At 43.9% G+C, this 20651-nt stretch overlaps 1 protein-coding gene across 4 annotated transcripts in view; it reads left to right on the forward strand.

Annotated features, from left to right (window-relative positions):
* Positions 1 to 20651, forward strand: part of pard3ba (par-3 family cell polarity regulator beta a) — a 251789-nt gene that overhangs the window by 88359 nt on the left and 142779 nt on the right. For all 4 annotated transcript variants that reach the window (XM_060898493.1, XM_060898494.1, XM_060898496.1 and 1 more), the window contains exons 4-5: positions 3919 to 4022; positions 5325 to 5407. In XM_060898493.1, coding sequence (XP_060754476.1) covers positions 3919 to 4022; positions 5325 to 5407 — 187 coding nt within the window. The remainder of the gene's footprint in view (positions 1 to 3918; positions 4023 to 5324; positions 5408 to 20651) is intronic.

Here is a 20651-nt window from a genome sequence, read left to right on the forward strand (position 1 = left end):
ACGGAATGCAATAATTTACAAATCTCAAAAACTGATATTGTATTCACAATAGAACATAGACAACATATCAAATGTCAAAAGTGAGACATTTTGAAATTTCATGCCAAATATTGGCTCATTTGAAATTTCATGACAGCAACACATCTCAGAAAAGTTGGGACAGGGGCAATAAGAGGCTGGAAAAGTTAAAGGTACAAAAAAGGAACAGCTGGAGGACCAAACTGCAACTCATTAGGTCAGTTGGCAATAGGTCATTAACATGACTGGGTATAAAAAGAGCATCTTGGAGTGGCAGCGGCTCTCAGAAGTAAAGATGGGAAGAGGATCACCAATCCCCCTAATTCTGCGCTGACAAATAGTGGAGCAATATCAGAAAGGAGTTCAACAGTGTAAAACTGCAAAGAGTTTGAACATATCATCATCTACAGTGCATAATATCATCAAAAGATTCAGAGAATCTGGAAGAATCTCTGTGCGTAAGGGTCAAGGCCGGAAAACCATACTGGGTGCCCGTGATCTTCGGGCCCTTAGACGGCACTGCATCACATACAGGCATGCTTCTGTATTGGAAATCACAAAATGGGCTCAGGAATATTTCCAGAGAACATTATCTGTGAACACAATTCACCGTGCCATCCGCCGTTGCCAGCTAAAACTCTATAGTTCAAAGAAGAAGCCGTATCTAAACATGATCCAGAAGCGCAGACGTCTTCTCTGGGCCAAGGCTCATTTAAAATGGACTGTGGCAAAGTGGAAAACTGTTCTGTGGTCAGAAGAATCAAAATTTGAAGTTCTTTATGGAAATCAGGGACACCGTGTCATTCGGACTAAAGAGGAGAAGTTGTTGTATCCAAGTTGTTATCAGCGCTCAGTTCAGAAGCCTGCATCTCTGATGGTATGGGGTTGCATTAGTGCGTGTGGCATGGGCAGCTTACACATCTGGAAAGACACCATCAATGCTGAAAGGTATATCCAGGTTCTAGAGCAACATATGCTCCCATCCAGACGACGTCTCTTTCAGGGAAGACCTTGCATTTTCCAACATGACAATGCCAAACCACATACTGCATCAATTACAGCATCATGGCTGCGTAGAAGAAGGGTCCGGGTACTGAACTGGCCAGCCTGCAGTCCAGATCTTTCACCCATAGAAAACATTTGGCGCATCATAAAACGGAAGATACGACAAAAAAGACCTAAGACAGTTGAGCAACTAGAATCCTACATTAGACAAGAATGGGTTAACATTCCTATCCCTAAACTTGAGCAACTTGTCTCCTCAGTCCCCAGACGTTTACAGACTGTTGTAAAGAGAAAAGGGGATGTCTCACAGTGGTAAACATGGCCTTGTCCCAATTTTTTTTTAGATGTATTGTTGTCATGAAATGTAAAATCACCTAATTTTTCTCTTTAAATGATACATTTTCTCAGTTTAAACATTTGATGTCATCTATGTTCTATTCTGAATAAAATATGGAATTTTGAAACTTCCACATCATTGCATTCTGTTTTTATTTACAATTTGTACTTTGTCCCAACTTTTTTCGAATCGGGGTTGTAGAAGAGACATGACGAACGCTGAGAAGAGGGGGGAAAAACCCCGTGAAATAATACAAGAACAGAGACGGGGGGGGAAGACAAGCATAAATATTAATTAATTGGCTGAATGATTAATCTGTTGGTCGATTTTTGTTAATTAAATAAATTAAAATTTATTGGTAGTGATGTGTGAGGATTGGTTGGAAGCCTGATATCGATTTTACAGAATGCATGATGGGTATATTTATTTCATTAATTTATTTATTTGTTGAAGTGGTGTGTCTAAATGGTAGCTTTACGTTGAAAAGCTCTTTAAAGGAACATTTCAGACGCGTGCTCCTGAAGAACTGGTCCGCTCCTGGCGGTGAGATCCGAACAGCGGTGGTTCAGAGATAAGCGTTCTGTACAGTCAAGAACGACGCACCGTGCCCTGCACTTTGGTTTATCCTCCAGCTCAGAAAAGGTCACGGACACCTTTCCAGACACGGCTGATGCAGCAGAAATGTGTACGACGGCGCTGATCGAACGCGTCCCACTGTTCCTCCGAGTGCCAAGGTTCTCTCGAGAACAGCAGCTGATTAATGGCTCTGTGTCCTCGCTCCATTTCCTATCTCCCCCCCCCACACACACACAATTTAACACATCAAATAAAATTAGAGGAAGACGACGATATAATGACGAGTGTCGTGAATAGTCACTTTTCTGAGAGAGAGATATTTTTTTCAGTAATTACAAACCGATTAGATGATTTGATTTGAATCTTTAAAATCATAATGTACATTTTATGGTTCTGTATGATTTTATAGTCTTTCATTTAATTTTTATCGAGGTATTGTGACCGTTTACTTTTTAATAATTTTATAAAACCTTTTTAATTTATCTATTTTACTGACATCAAAAGAATTGGCTTCATTTAGTTTGAAGTTGTGAATTTTTTTTCATTTTTTTAAATAATTTGATTAATTAAACAAGTTTTTTTTCTTTAATTGATCAATTTGTTTGAGATTTGAAAATATTTTTTGCATCGAATAAGCTGCTCTTAAATTAATTGGAGTAATTTATTTTTAGATTTTTTAAAAATAGAATCCCCCCCCCCCGTTAAGTTTATTCTTTCATGATTGGCTTTAAATGATAGACAAAAGTTAATTGCTACAAACCTATTGCAAGTTGTTTTAATGCTGAAATTTAAATTTATTATTAAAAGTTTTTTTTTTTTTTTTTTTTTAGAATGCGCATATTTTTACAAATATCCAGGCAGCTGCTTAGTTAGATTGTAATTATTAACAAGTGTGGTTTTTTTTTTTTGTTAAACACTTTTTTTTTTTTTTAGAGATATTTTGAATATGATTGGTGTTTTTTTTTTTTTTTCTTAAGTAAATGTATTATTTTTCTGATTCAACCGCCTCCGTCAGGGTCGAGACCTAACTTCCTGTTTTGTTTTTGCTTACTAGCACGATTCAAGTCATTATGCTGTGTTTTGTGGATCGAATCGTTTAAGTGAATCAAATGTAATGAAGACAAATGTTGAAGTGAATCAAATGTAATGAAGACAAATGTTGAAGTGAATCAAATGTAATGACAAATGTTGAAGTGAATCAAATGTAATGAAGACAAATGTTGAAGTGAATCAAATGTAATGAAGACAAATGTTGAAGTGAATCAAATGTAATGAAGACAAATGTTGAAGTGAATCAAATGTAATGAAGACAAATGTTGAAGTGAATCAAATGTAATGAAGACAAATGTTGAAGTGAATCAAATGTAATGAAGACAAATGTTGAAGTGAATCAATGAATCAGTGAATCAAATGTCATGAAAAATGTTGAAATGAATCAGTGAATCCAATGTAATGAAGACAAATGTTGAAGTGAATCAGTGAATCAAATGTCATGAAAAATTTTGAAGTGAATCAAATGTAATGAAGACAGATGTTGAAGTGAATCAAAGAATCAAATGTAATGAAGACAGATGTTGAAGTGAATCAAAGAATCAAATGTAATGAAGACAAATGTTGAAGTGAATCAAATGTAATGAAGACAAATGTTGAAGTGAATCAGTGAATCAAATGTCATGAAAAATGTTGAAGTGAATCAGTGAATCAAATGTCATGAAAAATGTTGAAATGAATCAGTGAATCAAATGTAATGAAGACAGATGTTGAAGTGAATCAAAGAATCAAATGTAATGAAGACAAATGTTGAAGTGAATCAAATGTAATGAAGACAAATGTTGAAGTGAATCAGTGAATCAAATGTCATGAAGACAAATGTTGAAGTGAATCAAATATAATGAACCTAAGTGAAGTCCTAAGTGATGAGCTTTGTGTTCCGAGATGTCGGGTGCTGACTCTTCTTTCTGATTATTTACGTCCTCCTACAGACACGCCTCTGTTGGTCAGGAGCAGCAGTGAACTGGTGCTGTCACGCCCGCTGGACATGGGGAGTCACGATGCTGAAAGTAACAACAACAGACCAACAACAACGGTCAGTGTTCTGGAAGGTTGAGGGTAAAAATCTGGATCTGCGTTAATGCTGGTTCTGTGTACATTTTTTATTTTTCTCTGATGACTTCGATGATATCAGCCGACTTTTAAGATTTATTATTTGTCAATGTCAGAGTTGAAAAAAATTCGAGAACGGAGTGTCTGGTAACGTAGCGTGTCGGAGTATACGATGAAGATCCTCTCACGATACTCCTGCAGTTAAAGAAATGCTGCGTAGTTTGCGTCATCAACCAGCGCTTCTTGACCGCTCCACCCACAGAAAAACATACTTTTGTACAAATCATGCACTCCGCTCACACACCCCTCAAAGGCGTCACTCCCAGTAAAACAGTTTTGTGTACAACGCCACTGTGGTATTATTATTATTATTATTATTATAGTCATAATGATGCATTTCTGTACACGTTTTTGTGTGAGAAACCCATTTCTCTTTCAATTCATTTGGGTTAAGCCTCGGGTTCCTTTCATGCCATACAATTTCTTTTGTCGTACGTCTTCTATTTCAGTGTGTGTGTGTATGTGGGGTTGGGAAAGGATATTTGTTGGTTTTTCGTGGGTTTTGAGATTGTATTTGGTCGGTTGCACCTGCGGCCCCTCGAACACAGCGTTGTGACTTTTGGCTTCTCTCAGATTCCGCCCCGTGCTCCGTTTCTCTGAGGCTCATCTGTTTCTTTCCTCCCGTCTTATTTGTCTGGGTTTGATGTTTACACTGCACTTGCTGTCTCTCTCACACACACACACGCGCACACTCATGCTCACGTCCTCATTTACATCTCCATAGACGTGAAATTCTAAAACTGAAACGCTCTTTACCAGCCATTTTTAGACCCATATAAGCTGATTTTTTTTTCCCATCGTGTTCATTATAAAGCGATTAAACGTGTCGTTCTTTCATAAATAAAAAAAAATAAAAAAATCAGTGTTGGTAAGTTGCTGTAATATAAGTAGTAGTAGTAGTATACACTCGAGGAACATCATAATCCAGAGGTAACGGGTCGATTGCTGTCCTGTAACTTCTTCACATTTGTTCCTTTTTTTTTTTTTTTTTAAACCAATAATTACAAATATGTGTTTATTAAGCAATAGCAGGTCATACGTTTTATCCGTTTATAGTTACGCTGAGTGTTCTTCCTCGCTCTCTTGGCCTGTCGGAGCTGAGTGCACTTCTTCAAGAATAAAGAATTGTGCGGATGAACAATAACAGTAAGGCATGTGGCCTGGCGGGGGATAATCGCATAACCGTCTGTAATCTGGGTCACTCTGTGTGTGTGTGTTTTAACAGAACGCAGGCTATGTGCCAACAGTTAAGGGCAGAACCACAGACGCACTGAAAGAAGACATCATGAACAGGACGACCAGCAGCAGGTAAGAGTGTGTGAAATAATAATAATAATAATAATAATAATACACCAACTTTATTATTAAAAAAAAGCAGTAGTTAACAGCAAATGAATAAAACTGAGTGAATTAAATACAGAACAGTCTTCCGTTTCCTCAAAAAATCCCTCACCTGTTTCAGATCAGGATTTTTTTTTTTTTTGAATATAAAGACCAATAAAATTGTTCTGTCCTAGATTTGACTGATTAGCATAGCTTCCTTTCTGTTCCTGTTAATACCCAGAGTGCACCAAGCTAAAGGTCCGTGCTTCCTCAGCACCGGCTCGATCACCGCGTGTAGCGGAACAGTCGTCTGTCACGTTCAATACACGTGATCTTTTCTCTCTCCTGTCCAAACCCGAGGCACTCGGGGCAATTCTCAGGGTGATAATTCTTCCCCTGACGGGACGAACGCACTCGTATCAGTACGCTCTGATGATTCTCCGTCCGTCCAGGATTAATAACGACTGGCTTCAAGCTCTGTTTTTATGGAGAGTGGCTTTTGATAGCACGATAATTTAAAAAGACCTTTTAAAGAAACGGCTGCAAATCGAATCGGCGTAAATGCTAACGCGATAAATTTTCGACGGGGTTGCAGTTCTGACCGTAGAGACTTTTTCCTTGTGTAAGAAATGGTCTTTGTCTGGAGTCTGTGCACCAGTGAAATGCACTTTTTTTTTTTTTAAACACTTCTAATGTGCACCTTTAAACAGCAAGATTCCTGATTGCTATTTATATCCAAGTATGTAACGGTCCACCGCCGTGTTTCCGTGGAACACCAAACAAACAGAAAAGCTCAAGTCCTTTCATTCGCACAAACGACTGACAGTCACTTCAGTCGTCTGGTCGTGCGTCTAATTTGTACCTTGATTGGATGATTTGTGTTTAGTCTGTTGAACTTTAGGCCCTGTCCACACGGCAACGGATTCAGGTGAATCTCATAGTTTATCGTTTCAGCCTGGCGTCCACATGGCACCGGCGTTTTGGGTGCCCCAAAACGAGAACGGGTTCCAGAGTGGAAAAATCTGGCAACGGCGCCGTTGCGAAGTCGTCTGGATGAGTAGAACGGATTTGTTTACGATGACTAGAACAAGCAGCACTCTCGCCGTTTTGTATGAACCGCTGCATTGCATTCACTTTTGTATACAGCTTTTCTTTTAAATAAACAAGTAACTGAACCATTTCTTGAATTTCTTTTTTTTTATTGGATAAGACTGCTTTTCAAAATGTTCACACACAATATAAAAATTAAGTTATATAAAACTATGCACACTAATAAAACTAATTTGTACACACAGAAGGCACGATTTCCTCGCGTAGTCGCAGCCATCTTCTTCTTGTTGTTGTTGTGTGTTTGTTCCTGAGAGTGCTTCACGCCAGGTAGAAGAAGGGGTTTATGTAGCCTAGTAAACTAGACCCACCCGCCTAGCGGCCAAAAATATTTTTGCCTGCGAGTGGGTCTAGCCTCGTACCATATCAACAAAATACCCCGGACATCAAATCGTGCCCGCTAATCACAACGCAAGGTTTTTGTTTGGATTCTTTGGGCGGGCTTTTGCAGGAGTGACGACAAAGCTGCGCGGCGCTGGAGAAAGCGCAACAGGAAAGATGGCTACGGCTAGTGAACAGCGCGCGTTTGACTCCGCTTTGGAATCAGTTTTAGAAGAATTAGACTTGGAGTTTTCGTTGAAACATGAGCAGGAAGAGGCTCTCCGCTCATTCCTTTTCAAGAAGGACGTTTTCGCTGTTTTGCTGACCGGCTATGGCAAAAGTCTGATCTACCAGCTGGCTCCGCTCGTAGCCAAAAGGATGGGGCTAGTTTGTGCAGTACGAAGAATTAATAAACAGCTTTGAAACATTACTTTTTGATTGTTTCTTACTTTCCCGTTATTTTAAATTTAAGGGAAATTATTTCACCAAACACCACTAAATAAAAACTCTCAAAAACAGTTTAAGCAAACCCTTGAAAAACACTTAGAAAAAAAAGAGTGTATGTGGTACAGACTCCAAACTTGTGGTCATTATCTCCAAACTTCTTAATATCTAGAACCTGTTTATTAATTACCGTATTTTCTGGACTATAAGCCGCTACTTTTTTCCTAGGTTTTGAACCATGCGGCTTATACAAAGGTGCGGCTATTCTGTGGATTTTTCTTCCACCGCTAGGGGCGCTCTAACCGGAAGTAGAATCAAAAATAAGATAGATGAAAAATCAATGCAAAGAAGAATTAGCAGATCTTTAGCAGATAGAACACGCACAACAAATTACTAACTGGTAATTATTTTCAAATCCAGCGAAGATGATTAAAGTGACTTGTGGTTTCAAACACAGGAGAAATGAAGGTAAATAAATACCGGTTATTTTCTCTTGGTTCTGTTCCGTTTTAATCAGCAAAGTTGCTGCCGTGTTAAAAGGCACTGTTCGGAAAGAATCTGTTCAGGTACATACATGTACATTTACAGTACAAAATCGTTCTGTACATGCAGTAAATATCTAATTTTTCAACATAGATATCTGCGGCTTATAGCCCGGTGCGGCTTGTATATCTTTTTTTTATTTTATTTTTTTAAAATAGAGCGGATGCGGCTTATATACAGGTGCGCTCTATAGTCCAGAAAATACGGTAATACGCATTTTGAAAAATTATTTAATTTCAAGGCCTCCCCCACTGCTTTCTGTCGCTCTGACTACGTCACAGTCACTGTTGCGCTGATTGGTCAGAGCGTTGGCCTATACGCACAGAGACAGTTTGAAAGACAGCGGGTTGTTCCTCCTACCCCCTTCGGAAATGTCTACGAGCGAGGCCAGACTAAATATTCACATTTAGTCTGGCTTGCCAGGCTAGGGTTTATGTGCATGCGTCTACTTCTTCTATTGTTCTGGTGTCTCCGATGGGACCGTCTTACAGCGCCCCTAGAGGTGTGGCATGTGTATTGCATCGTTTTCAGCAAGCGTTGCATTGCCATATGTACTTGATATTTTACTGATCCGTTGCCCATGTGGACGCGATTTTTTTTAAATAAAATCTCGTTGCCGTTGTCGTGTGGATGTAGCCTTAGTTTACGGTATTTTAAAGGGAAAATTACTACGGAGTAAATAATCCATCGCGGTCCACAGCGACCATTTTTCACATTCGGCTTTTCAGTCAATTAAAACAATTAAATAAAACCTTTCTGGCTCTGATAAAAAGCCAAAATATTCGATACGCATTTCGAATAAGGCTTTAATTAAAAAAAATATTTATTTATAAAACGTCTGTACTTTTTAAAATATATTTTTCTATAAAATTAAATGTATCCTTTTTTTTTTTTTTTTAAGTGTTTTTTTTTTTTTTGGTGGAGTAAAAAATCTTGGAGTTTATGGGTGGAAAGTTTTTAAAAAAAAAATTGTAGCTTTATATAGTCAAAATATTTTCGGACACGTTTAAAAAATAATGTGTCTAATAAGGCTCTGGGAATTTAAAAAAATATATTTTAATATTTTTCATTTAAAGCCAAAAATAAGTTTGTGAACCCTTGATCTAAAATACATACTCATGATGATATTTATTTATTTTTTTAGAAATCGACTAGCCTTGTCATACAGTTTTGGGAGATGGCGGGGGGGCGTGGCCTGAATCTGCCAAATGTTCATGCGTTTTGCGTCGGCGCTCCGAATTTTAACATCAGAGGACGCAGATGCGTCTTATCACTCAAAAGTACGCCAGTTAAAACGACGGATTGACGTACGAATCTGAAACGATTTGACAGTCGCCGATATAAACGGACGCCCTCAGGAAGCTCCGCCCCCTTCCCCACATCTCACTTGATTCAGTTTTCTGGCTTGAAAGACGCGGCCGTGCTTTCCGTCACGGTCAGCGGGGAATGTTTTGAGTTCATTGCTCTGAAACAAAATCTGTCTTCGCTCACCTTAACTCCGTGTATGGCGAACATTAGCTTGTATTAGCTATATCTGTGAGTGCGCATGTAAATATTCCCCAAGTCAGAATCGTAACTAAGCAGGGTCCCCCCCCATGAAATGCCTGGGATATGGAAAATGATGATTTTGTTTCGAGTTTTATTTTACGGTAAGTTTTCAAAACGTGTCTTGAGCTATCGCTTGTGTTTGTGGAAAGAAAAATGATGTAAAAAAAAAAGTAGGTTTTGTTTTTCATTGTCTTAAAAAATGGCAACATCCAATAATAAATGACTCAGCAATGGAAAGTGTGTATGTTATAATCTGCAGCTGTTGCCATGGTTACAGGACATGCGGCGGTGGTGTCGTTCTTATCACAGGTCATGTGATCACCTCTTCTCCGTAAGAGAGGTACACTGTTATCTCTTCTGTCACTCTTCACTGGCCCTGTCAATCAGTATTTTACACACACACACACACACACACGCGCGCGCGCGCGCACGTATGTACGTACGAGCAATCCCCACCTCGTTTACCAGCTGAACTCCTACCAATACAACCTTCTCCATCACTTTATCTGATGTCATAAAGCAGGTATTTTTTCACATTGAGGCTCGTCTGAACGCTTTTGCGTCTCCAGCGGAGTTTGAAGTTTTGTGTGTGCCGGTGATTTACGCTGATGAGATGTGATGATTAAAAACAGATAGCAGGGAACTGAAAATAAGCTGAAACAAGCACGCTCGCTCTCTCTGTCTGCCTCCATCTCTCTTGTTCTCTGTCTCTCTCTCTCTCTCTCTCTCTCTCTCTCTCTCTCAGTGTGTCTGCCTGCCTCCGTCTGTGTCCCCTCTCTCTCGGTCTGTCTGCCTCCGTCTCTCTGTGTCTCCTCGCTCTCTGTCTGCCTGCCTCCGTTTCTGTCTCTCCTCTCTCTCTGTCTGCCTCCATCTCTCTTGGTCTCTCTCTCTGTGTGTCTGTCTGCCTCCGTCTCTCTTGGTCTCTCTCTCTCTGTGTGTCTGTCTGCCTCTGTCTCTCTGTGTCTCCTCTGTCTGTCTGCCTGCCTCCGTCTCTGTGTCTCCTCTCTCTCGGTCTGCCTGCCTCCGTCTCTGCGTCTCCTCTCTCTCGGTCTGCCTGCCTCCGTCTCTGCGTCTCCTCTCTCTCGGTCTGCCTGCCTCCGTCTCTGCGTCTCCTCTCTCTCGGTCTGCCTGCCTCCGTCTCTGCGTCTCCTCTCTCTCGGTCTGCCTGCCTCCGTCTCTGCGTCTCCTCTCTCTCGGTCTGCCTGCCTCCGTCTCTGCGTCTCCTCTCTCTCGGTCTGCCTGCCTCCGTCTCTGCGTCTCCTCTCTCTCGGTCTGCCTGCCTCCGTCTCTGCGTCTCCTCTCTCTCGGTCTGCCTGCCTCCGTCTCTGCGTCTCCTCTCTCTCGGTCTGCCTGCCTCCGTCTCTGCGTCTCCTCTCTCTCGGTCTGCCTGCCTCCGTCTCTGCGTCTCCTCTCTCTCGGTCTGCCTGCCTCCGTCTCTGCGTCTCCTCTCTCTCGGTCTGCCTGCCTCCGTCTCTGCGTCTCCTCTCTCTCGGTCTGCCTGCCTCCGTTTCTGCGTCTCCTCTCTCTCGGTCTGCCTGCCTCCGTCTCTGCGTCTCCTCTCTCTCGGTCTGCCTGCCTCCGTCTCTGCGTCTCCTCTCTCTCGGTCTGCCTGCCTCCGTCTCTGCGTCTCCTCTCTCTCGGTCTGCCTGCCTCCGTCTCTGCGTCTCCTCTCTCTCGGTCTGCCTGCCTCCGTCTCTGCGTCTCCTCTCTCTCGGTCTGCCTGCCTCCGTCTCTGCGTCTCCTCTCTCTCGGTCTGCCTGCCTCCGTCTCTGCGTCTCCTCTCTCTCGGTCTGCCTGCCTCCGTCTCTGCGTCTCCTCTCTCTCGGTCTGCCTGCCTCCGTCTCTGCGTCTCCTCTCTCTCGGTCTGCCTGCCTCCGTTTCTGTGTCTCCTCTCTCTCGGTCTGCCTGCCTCCGTCTCTGTGTCTCCTCTCTCTCGGTCTGCCTGCCTCCGTCTCTGCGTCTCCTCTCTCTCGGTCTGCCTGCCTCCGTCTCTGCGTCTCCTCTCTCTCGGTCTGCCTGCCTCCGTCTCTGTGTGTCTGCCTCCGTCTCTGTGTCTCCTCTCTCTGTTTCTGCCTGCCTCTGTTTCTGTGTCTCCTCTCTCTCGGTCTGCCTGCCTCCGTCTCTGCGTCTCCTCTCTCTCGGTCTGCCTGCCTCCGTCTCTGTGTGTCTGCCTCTGTCTCTGTGTCTCCTCTCTCTGTTTCTGCCTGCCTCTGTTTCTGTGTCTCCTCTCTCTCGGTCTGCCTGCCTCCGTCTCTGTGTCTCCTCTCTCTCGGTCTGCCTGCCTCCATCTCTGTGTCTCCTCTCTCTCGGTCTGCCTGCCTCCGTCTCTGCGTCTCCTCTCTCTCTGTGTGTCTGCCTCCGTCTCTGTGTCTCCTCTCTCTGTTTCTGCCTGCCTCTGTTTCTGTGTCTCCTCTCTCTCGGTCTGCCTGCCTCCGTCTCTGTGTCTCCTCTCTCTTGGTCTGCCTGCCTCCGTCTCTGTGTCTCCTCTCTCTCGGTCTGCCTGCCTCCGTCTCTGTGTCTCCTCTCTCTTGGTCTGTCTGCCTCCGTCTCTTTGTCTCCTCTCTCTCGGTCTGCCTGCCTCCATCTCTGTGTCTCTCTGTCTGCCTGCCTCCGTCTCTGTGTGTCTGTCTCTGTCTCTCTCTGTGTCTCTCTGTGTGTCTGCCTCCGTGTCTCTCTGTCTGCCTGCCTCCGTGTCTCTCTGTCTGCCTGCCTCCGTGTCTCTCTGTCTGCCTGCCTCCGTGTCTCTCTGTCTGCCTGCCTCCGTGTCTCTCTGTCTGCCTGCCTCCGTGTCTCTCTGTGTGTCTGCCTCCGTGTCTCTCTGTGTGTCTGCCTCCGTGTCTCTCTGTGTGTCTGCCTCCGTGTCTCTCTGTGTGTCTGCCTCCGTGTCTCTCTGTGTGTCTGCCTCCGTGTCTCTCTGTGTGTCTGTCTCCGTGTCTCTCTGTGTGTCTGTCTCCGTGTGTCTCTCTGTTTCCGCCTGCCTCCGTGTGTCTCTCTGTTTCCGCCTGCCTCCGTGTGTCTCTCTGTTTCCGCCTGCCTCCGTGTGTCTCTCTGTTTCCGCCTGCCTCCGTGTGTCTCTCTGTTTCCGCCTGCCTCCGTGTGTCTCTCTGTTTCCGCCTGCCTCCGTGTGTCTCTCTGTTTCCGCCTGCCTCCGTGTGTCTCTCTGTTTCCGCCTGCCTCCGTGTGTCTCTCTGTTTCCGCCTGCCTCCGTGTGTCTCTCTGTTTCCGCCTGCCTCCGTGTGTCTCTCTGTTTCCGCCTGCCTCCGTGTGTCTCTCTGTTTCCGCCTGCCTCCGTGTCTGTGTCTCTCTGTCTGTCTTGCGCTCGTGCTCTCTCTCTCTGGCTTGCGCTCGTGCTCTCTCTCTCTGGCTTGCGCTCGTGCTCTCTCTCTCTGGCTTGCGCTCGTGCTCTCTCTGTGTCTGTCTCTATCTGCCTCTGTCCCTCGTTCCTGTGTGTGTGTGTGTGTGTGTGTGTGTGTGTGTGTGTGTGTGTGTGTGTCTCTGCCACTCTGTGGTTTAGTTTGTGTTCATCTTGAAATTTTTAGTTCTAGGCTAAAAACTGACTGGATACGTTATCGTTTCTATAGCAACAGCTCAATCCCGTGGACTCGTATGGTGTGAACAGTGTCGGTGGTGACGTTTTCTGGAAGGAGACATTTGCTTTGCGTTATGGAAGGAGTCTCCAGTGCCAGAGGTTAAGCGTCACTTTTAAATTTTCCAGAATGGACACGGTGTGTGTGTGTTTTATCCCCCGCTGGCCGAAAGGCCCGAAGGGAGATTGTCGTGGTGATGTTCTTTTGTCCATCCGTCCCGGGAAGGGTGTTCACCTTCTGAAATCAAGTCCTCTCACAGTTTTTGGAGGAATTTCACCAAACTTGACAGGATTCTTTGTTGTATGTCGGTAATCCACTTATTGTGATTTCGTTCAGTTCGGTCACATTTTCCCCGAGTTATGGCCCTTGATTACCAAACTTGTACTTCAGCAATTTCATGAGGGTGGATTAAGCACTGATCGCACAGATATAGCTGCCAGCGGGGGATGTTGTGCTCTCTGGGCACTTTTTTTTTTTCCTTATTAAAATCTCATGACTGAAGAAGAAAAGCTGGTACGGAAATGACTGCAATTGTAATACAAGCTAATACGACTTTCAGCTTAGCTTCTGACTGAAAACCTGTAAAACCCATATTAGCGATGTTTAAACCACATACTTGACATACTCACTGATTGGATTATCAGCGTTAACACAGAAACAACCATAAAGTAGGTCGACGTCGCGAAAACTTTTACCTGTTACCTCATCTTTTAGGACTGGAAATAAATGACGGGTTGCCAAAATGGCCGCCAGCACGGTAGAAATGCTAAGGTAGCTAAAGTTCAATAGTAGACAGGAAGACGAAGAATTTATGATGTTCTACTGGTGTTTTGATTCTTAGAAATTATTTCTTTATTTTTACGAGCCGGTTAAAATGTTTTCTTTGCTGAGAGACTTTAGGACAGAATTAGCAAAAACGCACAGTGCGGTTAGCATTCATGCTACGCTTTCAGAGTTTTAACGTGTGTTTATCCGAAACGTGTTCATAGCTTGTTGACGCGAACGTGGCCTTTAATTTAATTTATAAACGTGTGTAAATGATCAGTGACGCACAAAATGGCGCCTTGAATGCGCGGAACTGAACTTTTCCTCAAAGATTTTCCGGAGCAACGAAATGATCTTTGGGTCAGGATTTTTTTTTTGTTTGTTTCTCAGAGCCTCCAGGAAGGAAAAAAAAAAGCTCATCCTTGACCTGCGTCCGACAGTGACGGACGTTTCCGATGCGTTATCGTGCTGCTTGTTTGAAAAATCCCCAGTAGCGTTTTTTTTTTTTTTTAAATGGATGGAACATTTCATGTAACCCTCACTACCACCACCATCTACTTTTTTTTTTTCTTCTCACTGTTCATGCTGTTATTGAACTAAGAGATGCAGGTAGACACCTGTGCCTCTGGCGCTGTGTGAAAAAGTGCGCGCACACACACCATACACGCGCACAGCAACAAGAGGAGCAGTTGCAGTTCCTCTCAGATTATTTGTTTGGTTGTTAATGCTAACCCTGAGGACATGAGAGCAAAATGGATTTGAAGGCTGTGTGGACAGCAGTACAAGGTCCAAACTGAAGGATATTGTGTGTGTGTGTGTGTGTGTGTGTGTGTGTGTTAGAGCATGACCCCCAGGCAGTATTTCTTTTTTTTTTTTTTGTCTTCCTTTGTTACTTGTACCAACATGGTAAAAGTATTTTTTCGAGTTCTTCAGAACCCAGCTTAATGTTTTATCCTTTTTAATTTCTTTTTTTTCCTTCTTCCCCCCCGCCAAGACCAACAAGGTGCATTTCTGTTTAATTTCCGCAAAACAAACGCATCGGTTCATGTAAAACAAGCATTTAAAGCTTTTTCAATAAACAGGACAGATAATAATACTCCGAGAGGAAGCTAACCATGCGGAGTCGCGTCATTAGTTCAACATGCCGCACCGCTTCCTGTTTTCTTGAAGTTTGGGACGTCGTCGTTGTTTATTATAGCGTTGATTTGTCATGTGGGCGGCACGGTGGTGTAGTGGTTAGCGCTGTCGCCTCACAGCAAGAAGGTCCGGGTTCGAGCCCCGTGGCCGGCGAGGGCCTTTCTGTGTGGAGTTTGCATGTTCTCCCCGTGTCCGCGTGGGTTTCCTCCGGGTGCTCCGGTTTCCCCCACAGTCCAAAGACATGCAGGTTAGGTTAACTGGTGACTCTAAATTGAGCGTAGGTGTGAATGTGAGTGTGAATGGTTGTCTGTGTCTGTGTGTCAGCTCTGTGATGACCTGGCGACTTGTCCAGGGTGTACCCCGCCTTTCGCCCGTAGTCATCTGGGATAGGCTCCAGCTTGCCTGCGACCCTGTAGAACAGGATAAAGCGGCTATTGATAAAGCGGATAATGAGATGAGATGAGATTTGTCATGTAGACTTTTATAGCATGGAAGCATTGTAACTAGCTTACCTTCAGGGTGCATTTTGTGCACCGTTGAGCTACTTTTTCAAAACGAATTCTTCTTTGTGGAGGGGAAAAAACCCCAAAACCCAAACGTTATGATTATAAGCTCTGCACCATAAGTCCAAAAAGTGCAAGGAGAACTGAAGTCATTTTTAAACTTGCTTTATTTCTTAATTGACATGTTCTTTCAATTACGTTTTCGGTTTTATTAACCTTATATCGTGACCCGTATTGGCATATTACGGTTTTTAGCTGTGTCGGACGTAGTTCATTGGGTCGACGGCAGGCGTCGCTAATCCGCGCGATCTTCACCAGACTTGTGCGAGGCTTCAAACGTGAAGAGTCAGCGCCGCGATTTTTTGAAAACGGTTTACACAGCAGCCAGATCGCCACATCGTTCCAATTTAGATTCATTTCGAGATTTGCCAGCTTCATCAGCGATGGAGATTATTCCTACGACTTCCAACCCACGTGATGTAAAGAAGAGTCAGAAATACCCCTTTTCCACCAAATCAGTTCCAGGGCTGGTTCGGGGCCAGTGCTGGTGCTGGGTCACAACTCGTTCAACTTGCGAGTTGAAAATATATAAAGGGAATGAGTCATCTTTAACTTTATGCCTTTTGGAGATCATTTCATCTTCAGCTTACTTAACTGTTCACAGTAACGGCAATTTTGACCAGGGGTGCCCAGACTTTTGCATACCACTGTAAATGCATGTGTTTTTGTGATAAATCCATGTTATCCTGAGCACATTTCGCACATAATCCTCACTAAGATTTCGGATAGTGAGCGCTACAAAATGGCGTCCGCGCTATATAGCGAGCAGGGAGCGATTTCGGACACACGGAAAACTTCCGGCTTGATTACGTCAGCGACTTTGATTTCCGCTGTATGTTTAATTTCCGTCCTACGATGCCTCGCGCAGGTCTCAGCGAACCTCGTTTTCGCCATGGCTTTGACATATGGACTGATATATATAGATCTCATCTCATTATCTCTAGCTGCTTTATCCTTCTACAGGGTCGCAGGCAAGCTGGAGCCTATCCCAGCTGACTACGGGCGAAAGGCGGGGTACACCCTGGACAAGTCGCCAGGTCATCACAGGGCTGACACATAGACACAGACAACCATTCACACTCACATTCACACCTACAGTCAATTTAGAGTCACCAGTTAACCTAACCTGCATGTCTTTGGACTGTGGGGGAAACCGGAGCACCCGGAGGAAACCCACGCGAACACGGGGAGAACATGCAAACTCCGCACAGAAAGGCCCTCGCCGGCCACGGGGCTCGAACCCAGGACCTTCTTGCTGTGAGGCGACAGCGCTAACCACTACACCACCGTGCCACCCTGATATATAGATTATATAGCATATTTCAAACACTCCTAACTTGCTATAGCAGTGAGAAAATGGCGATCAAAAATGCATTCCGATATTTAATAAACTGAGAAATAGAATTTTGGTAATAAAAAAAATTCTCCTTTAAACGCTGCTTGCAGCTATGTTATCAAGTATTCGGACTATCTCTGATCTACAGAGGACCATCTTTGCAAATCAATGCAATATATATATATATTTTTTGTATCTCGTGACAATTTTTTTTATCTGAGTGGGTGTGGTCTCTTCTAGGATGACCCCGCCCTCATTTGCAAGGCACGAAGGCTCAGGGCCTATAGAGGATGTGCAGTCACGTGACCCGTCCGTGTTTACTCCGCCATATTGGACGGCTTCAGGATTGTTTACCTTGCGCGAGCGTAATGGATCCAGGCAGTAATCCCCAAGAAAATTCGGAAAATACCTTATCTACATCGCACGATAACTTGTCTAAGTTTGTTCAGCATCTTGAAGGTGACGTGAGGCAGCGTTACGTGGAAAAGTGTTCCAGGTTGGGGATTGCAGATCCGTACAACTTGCCACAATCCTTGTTCAGGGAAATTCGGAGCTGCGGTGCCGGCGATTTGCCCGATCTGGCCTACCACGACATTTACAATTTTCTCGTTAATCGTGAATCGTGTTACACTGGCAAAGCCCTCAAAGCTTACAAGAGCCTGGAAGCTTATAAATATTTTGTTGCGGGATGGGTATCCCAACTATACCTCTGGAAGGTCCCGAAGAAGAATGTCTACTTGATAACCTCACGGGTAAGTGGCATTAAGACGTTTATCATAAAGAGACTATGCAGGACATTTTATCGTAAGAATGTTCGAAATCTAAACTCGGTTCCAGATAATGACAGAGTTGTAAATATGTATGTTTTTGTCTGAAAAAAAAATATCACAAATCACCGACTATGCAGTTATCATTCAATCCGTAAAGCAACTTAACAGATGTACTAGGAGTATTGAATTAGAAGATTACACCTACCTGATATGAAATGTTCACTACAAATTCGGCTGGTAGAACTGGGGTACCAGTTTTCTCTTTGCACAGCGGACACCCATTTTGCGCGTCTCTCCTCGTCTGCGGGGAATCTATAAAATGACAGGCCCTCCTTTTGGCCCTGTCTATTGGTACAACCAAATGCTGAACAAGATGTAACCATTCTCGAAAGATCTACTCCCATAGTCTGGCTAACGCGACTTCAAAGCTCTGCGAGCATTTGGTCTGGCAAAGATATTAAGCCCAACTGTTTCCCAAAGGCGTGGTTGACCCGCCTCCCTGAAATGCCTCAGTTTGCTACTGGTCGAAGCCAGAAAAGGCTGTGATGAAGCTTAAACCAATCACATCACTCTTTCCTCTGACGTATGTGACGCGACGGAAACTGCTTGAGTAACAGGAAGAAGATAAATACCTCCAGGGCTGCTCTTTGCTCCGTTTTCAATGAGAACTTCCCGTTGAATGCTTTCAATACAGCATCTACCGCTGTGTCAGAGGCTTGCCGCTGCTCCATGTTCGTAATGTTTCTAGTGAATGAAGCGCTTCCGGCATAGATTCTGTAAACAATCTATGGCTTCCGGTCGCAGTTCTACTACGTCAGTGCCTTGAACACGCCTCTACCCAGGGCCGTTGGAGATGCTCAAAGTTGATTGGCTCCCAATTTTTCGGGAGCTTGGAAGAGCTGGAGATAGCTTGCCTTGCCAGACTAAGTTCGCAACAGGCCTTCGTGTTGCGTCACGCTTAGGATGGGCGGGCCCAGGCTACTACTCCCACACACTTGATAATTAGAACGGGTTCGTCTAAGTTCTATGCGCGGCCATGCCGTCCAAGATGGCAGATAAACAAACATCATGTGACCTCGTGACGTCACGTGCAAGCTCTCTATAGAGTAATGTACGGTTTTCGAGCGCACTCTGTAACTGAGTGAGTACAGACCCAGAGATGGACTGAATCAATGTTGTGGGATATTGAAGATGTTCTAGTGGCTCTAGAACACACTTTACATTGTGGTTTTGTGGTGGTGTTGTTTTTTTTTTTCCTTTAAATTGTCTCTCGTAGGTGTTTGAACTGAATCTCGTGGATGCATTTGCGCTCGATTTGGTACATAGTATACTCTAATGTACGTGAATCCTGTACGTGTGCGTTCTGTGATTCTCGGCTGTGCGCGCTGCAGGAGGTCAGTGAGGCAGATCAGGGCTGTTAAATGATCCAAGAAGGAGCTAATGGAGCACAGTGATGGCTACTTGCCCTCTGGGTATGTGCGCGCGTGTGTGTGAGAGAGAGAGATTGATAGAAAATTACTCCACACCTCTGATCTCATTTTGGTTTTCTGACTGAGATTCTTACCGAAGCCCGTTACCGAGAGAGTGTGCAGTGCTTTTATTGGGAAAGCTGCGAGGAATTTCAAATTCCATCAATCCCCGTGCGTCATTTCTGCATTTAATGTTAATTAGGAGGCCAAGCATCAAAGGTGTAATTGTAATGTTTCCTCCTTCTATTTATTATGGATGGACGTCTGTAGAATGCGTCGTAGGTTTATTGTGAAATTTGGCACAGCGATGGAGGACGGCCTCCGCGACCTCCCCAGCCATATTGGTGTACACAGGGCAAAGTCGGACACGTTCGCAATCCTAGCACAACGTTATACAGTTAGGTCCATATATATTTGGACACTGACACAAATTGTTTTTTTTTACCTGTTTACTGAAACATATTCAAGTTATAGTTATATAATGGACATGGACATAAAGTCCCGACTTTCAGCTTTCATTTGAGGGTGTCCACATTAAAATTGGATGAAGGGTTTAGGAGTTTCAGCTCCTTAACATGTGCCACCCTGTTTTTAAAGGGACCAAAAGTAATTGGACAATTGACTCAAAGGCTATTTCATGGGCAGGTGTGGGCAATTCCTTCGTTATGTCATTCTCAATTAAGCAGATAAAAGGCCTGGAGTTGATTTGAGGTGTGGTGCTTGCATTTGGAAGATTTTGCTGTGAAGAAAACATGCGGTCAAAGGAGCTCTCCATGCAGGTGAAACAAGCCATCCTTAAGCTGCGAAAACAGAAAAAACCCAAATTGCTACAATATTAGGAGTGGCGAAATCTACAGTTTGGTACATCCTGAGAAAGAAAGAAAGCACTGGTGAACTCATCAATGCAAAAAGACCTGGACGCCCACAGAAGACAACAGTAGTGGATGATCGCAGAATGAAGAGAAACCCCTTCACAACAGCCAACCAAGTGAACAACACTCTCCAGGAGGTAGGCGTATCAATATCCAAATCTACCATAAAGAGAAGACTGCATGAAAGTAAATACAGAGGGTTCACTGCACGGTGCAAGCCACTCCTAAGCCTCAAGAATAAAAAGGCTAGATTGGACTTTGCTAAAAAACATCTAAAAAAGCGAGCACAGTTCTGGAAGAACATTCTTTGGACAGATGAAACCAAGATCAACCTCTACCAGAATGATGGAAAGAAAAAAGTATGGCGAAGGCGTGGTACAGCTCATGATCCAAAGCATACCACATCATCTGTAAAACACGGCGGAGGCAGTGTGATGGCTTGGGCATGCATGGCTGCCAGTGGCACTGGGTCACTAGTGTTTATTGATGATGTGACGCAGGACAGAAGCAGCCGGATGAATTCTGAGGTATTCAGAGACGTACTGTGTGCTCAAATCCAGCCAAACTGATTGGTCAGCGTTTCATAATACAGATGGACAATGACCCAAAACATAAAGCCAAAGCAACCCAGGAGTTTATTAAAGCAAAGAAGTGGAATATTCTTGAATGGCCAAGTCAGTCACCTGATCTCAACCCAATTGAGCATGCATTTCACTTGTTAAAGACTAAACTTCAGACAGAAAGGCCCACAAACAAACAGCAACTGA

Source organism: Neoarius graeffei, chromosome 18 (genome assembly GCF_027579695.1).
Source record: "Neoarius graeffei isolate fNeoGra1 chromosome 18, fNeoGra1.pri, whole genome shotgun sequence".
Lineage (NCBI taxonomy): Eukaryota > Metazoa > Chordata > Actinopteri > Siluriformes > Ariidae > Neoarius > Neoarius graeffei.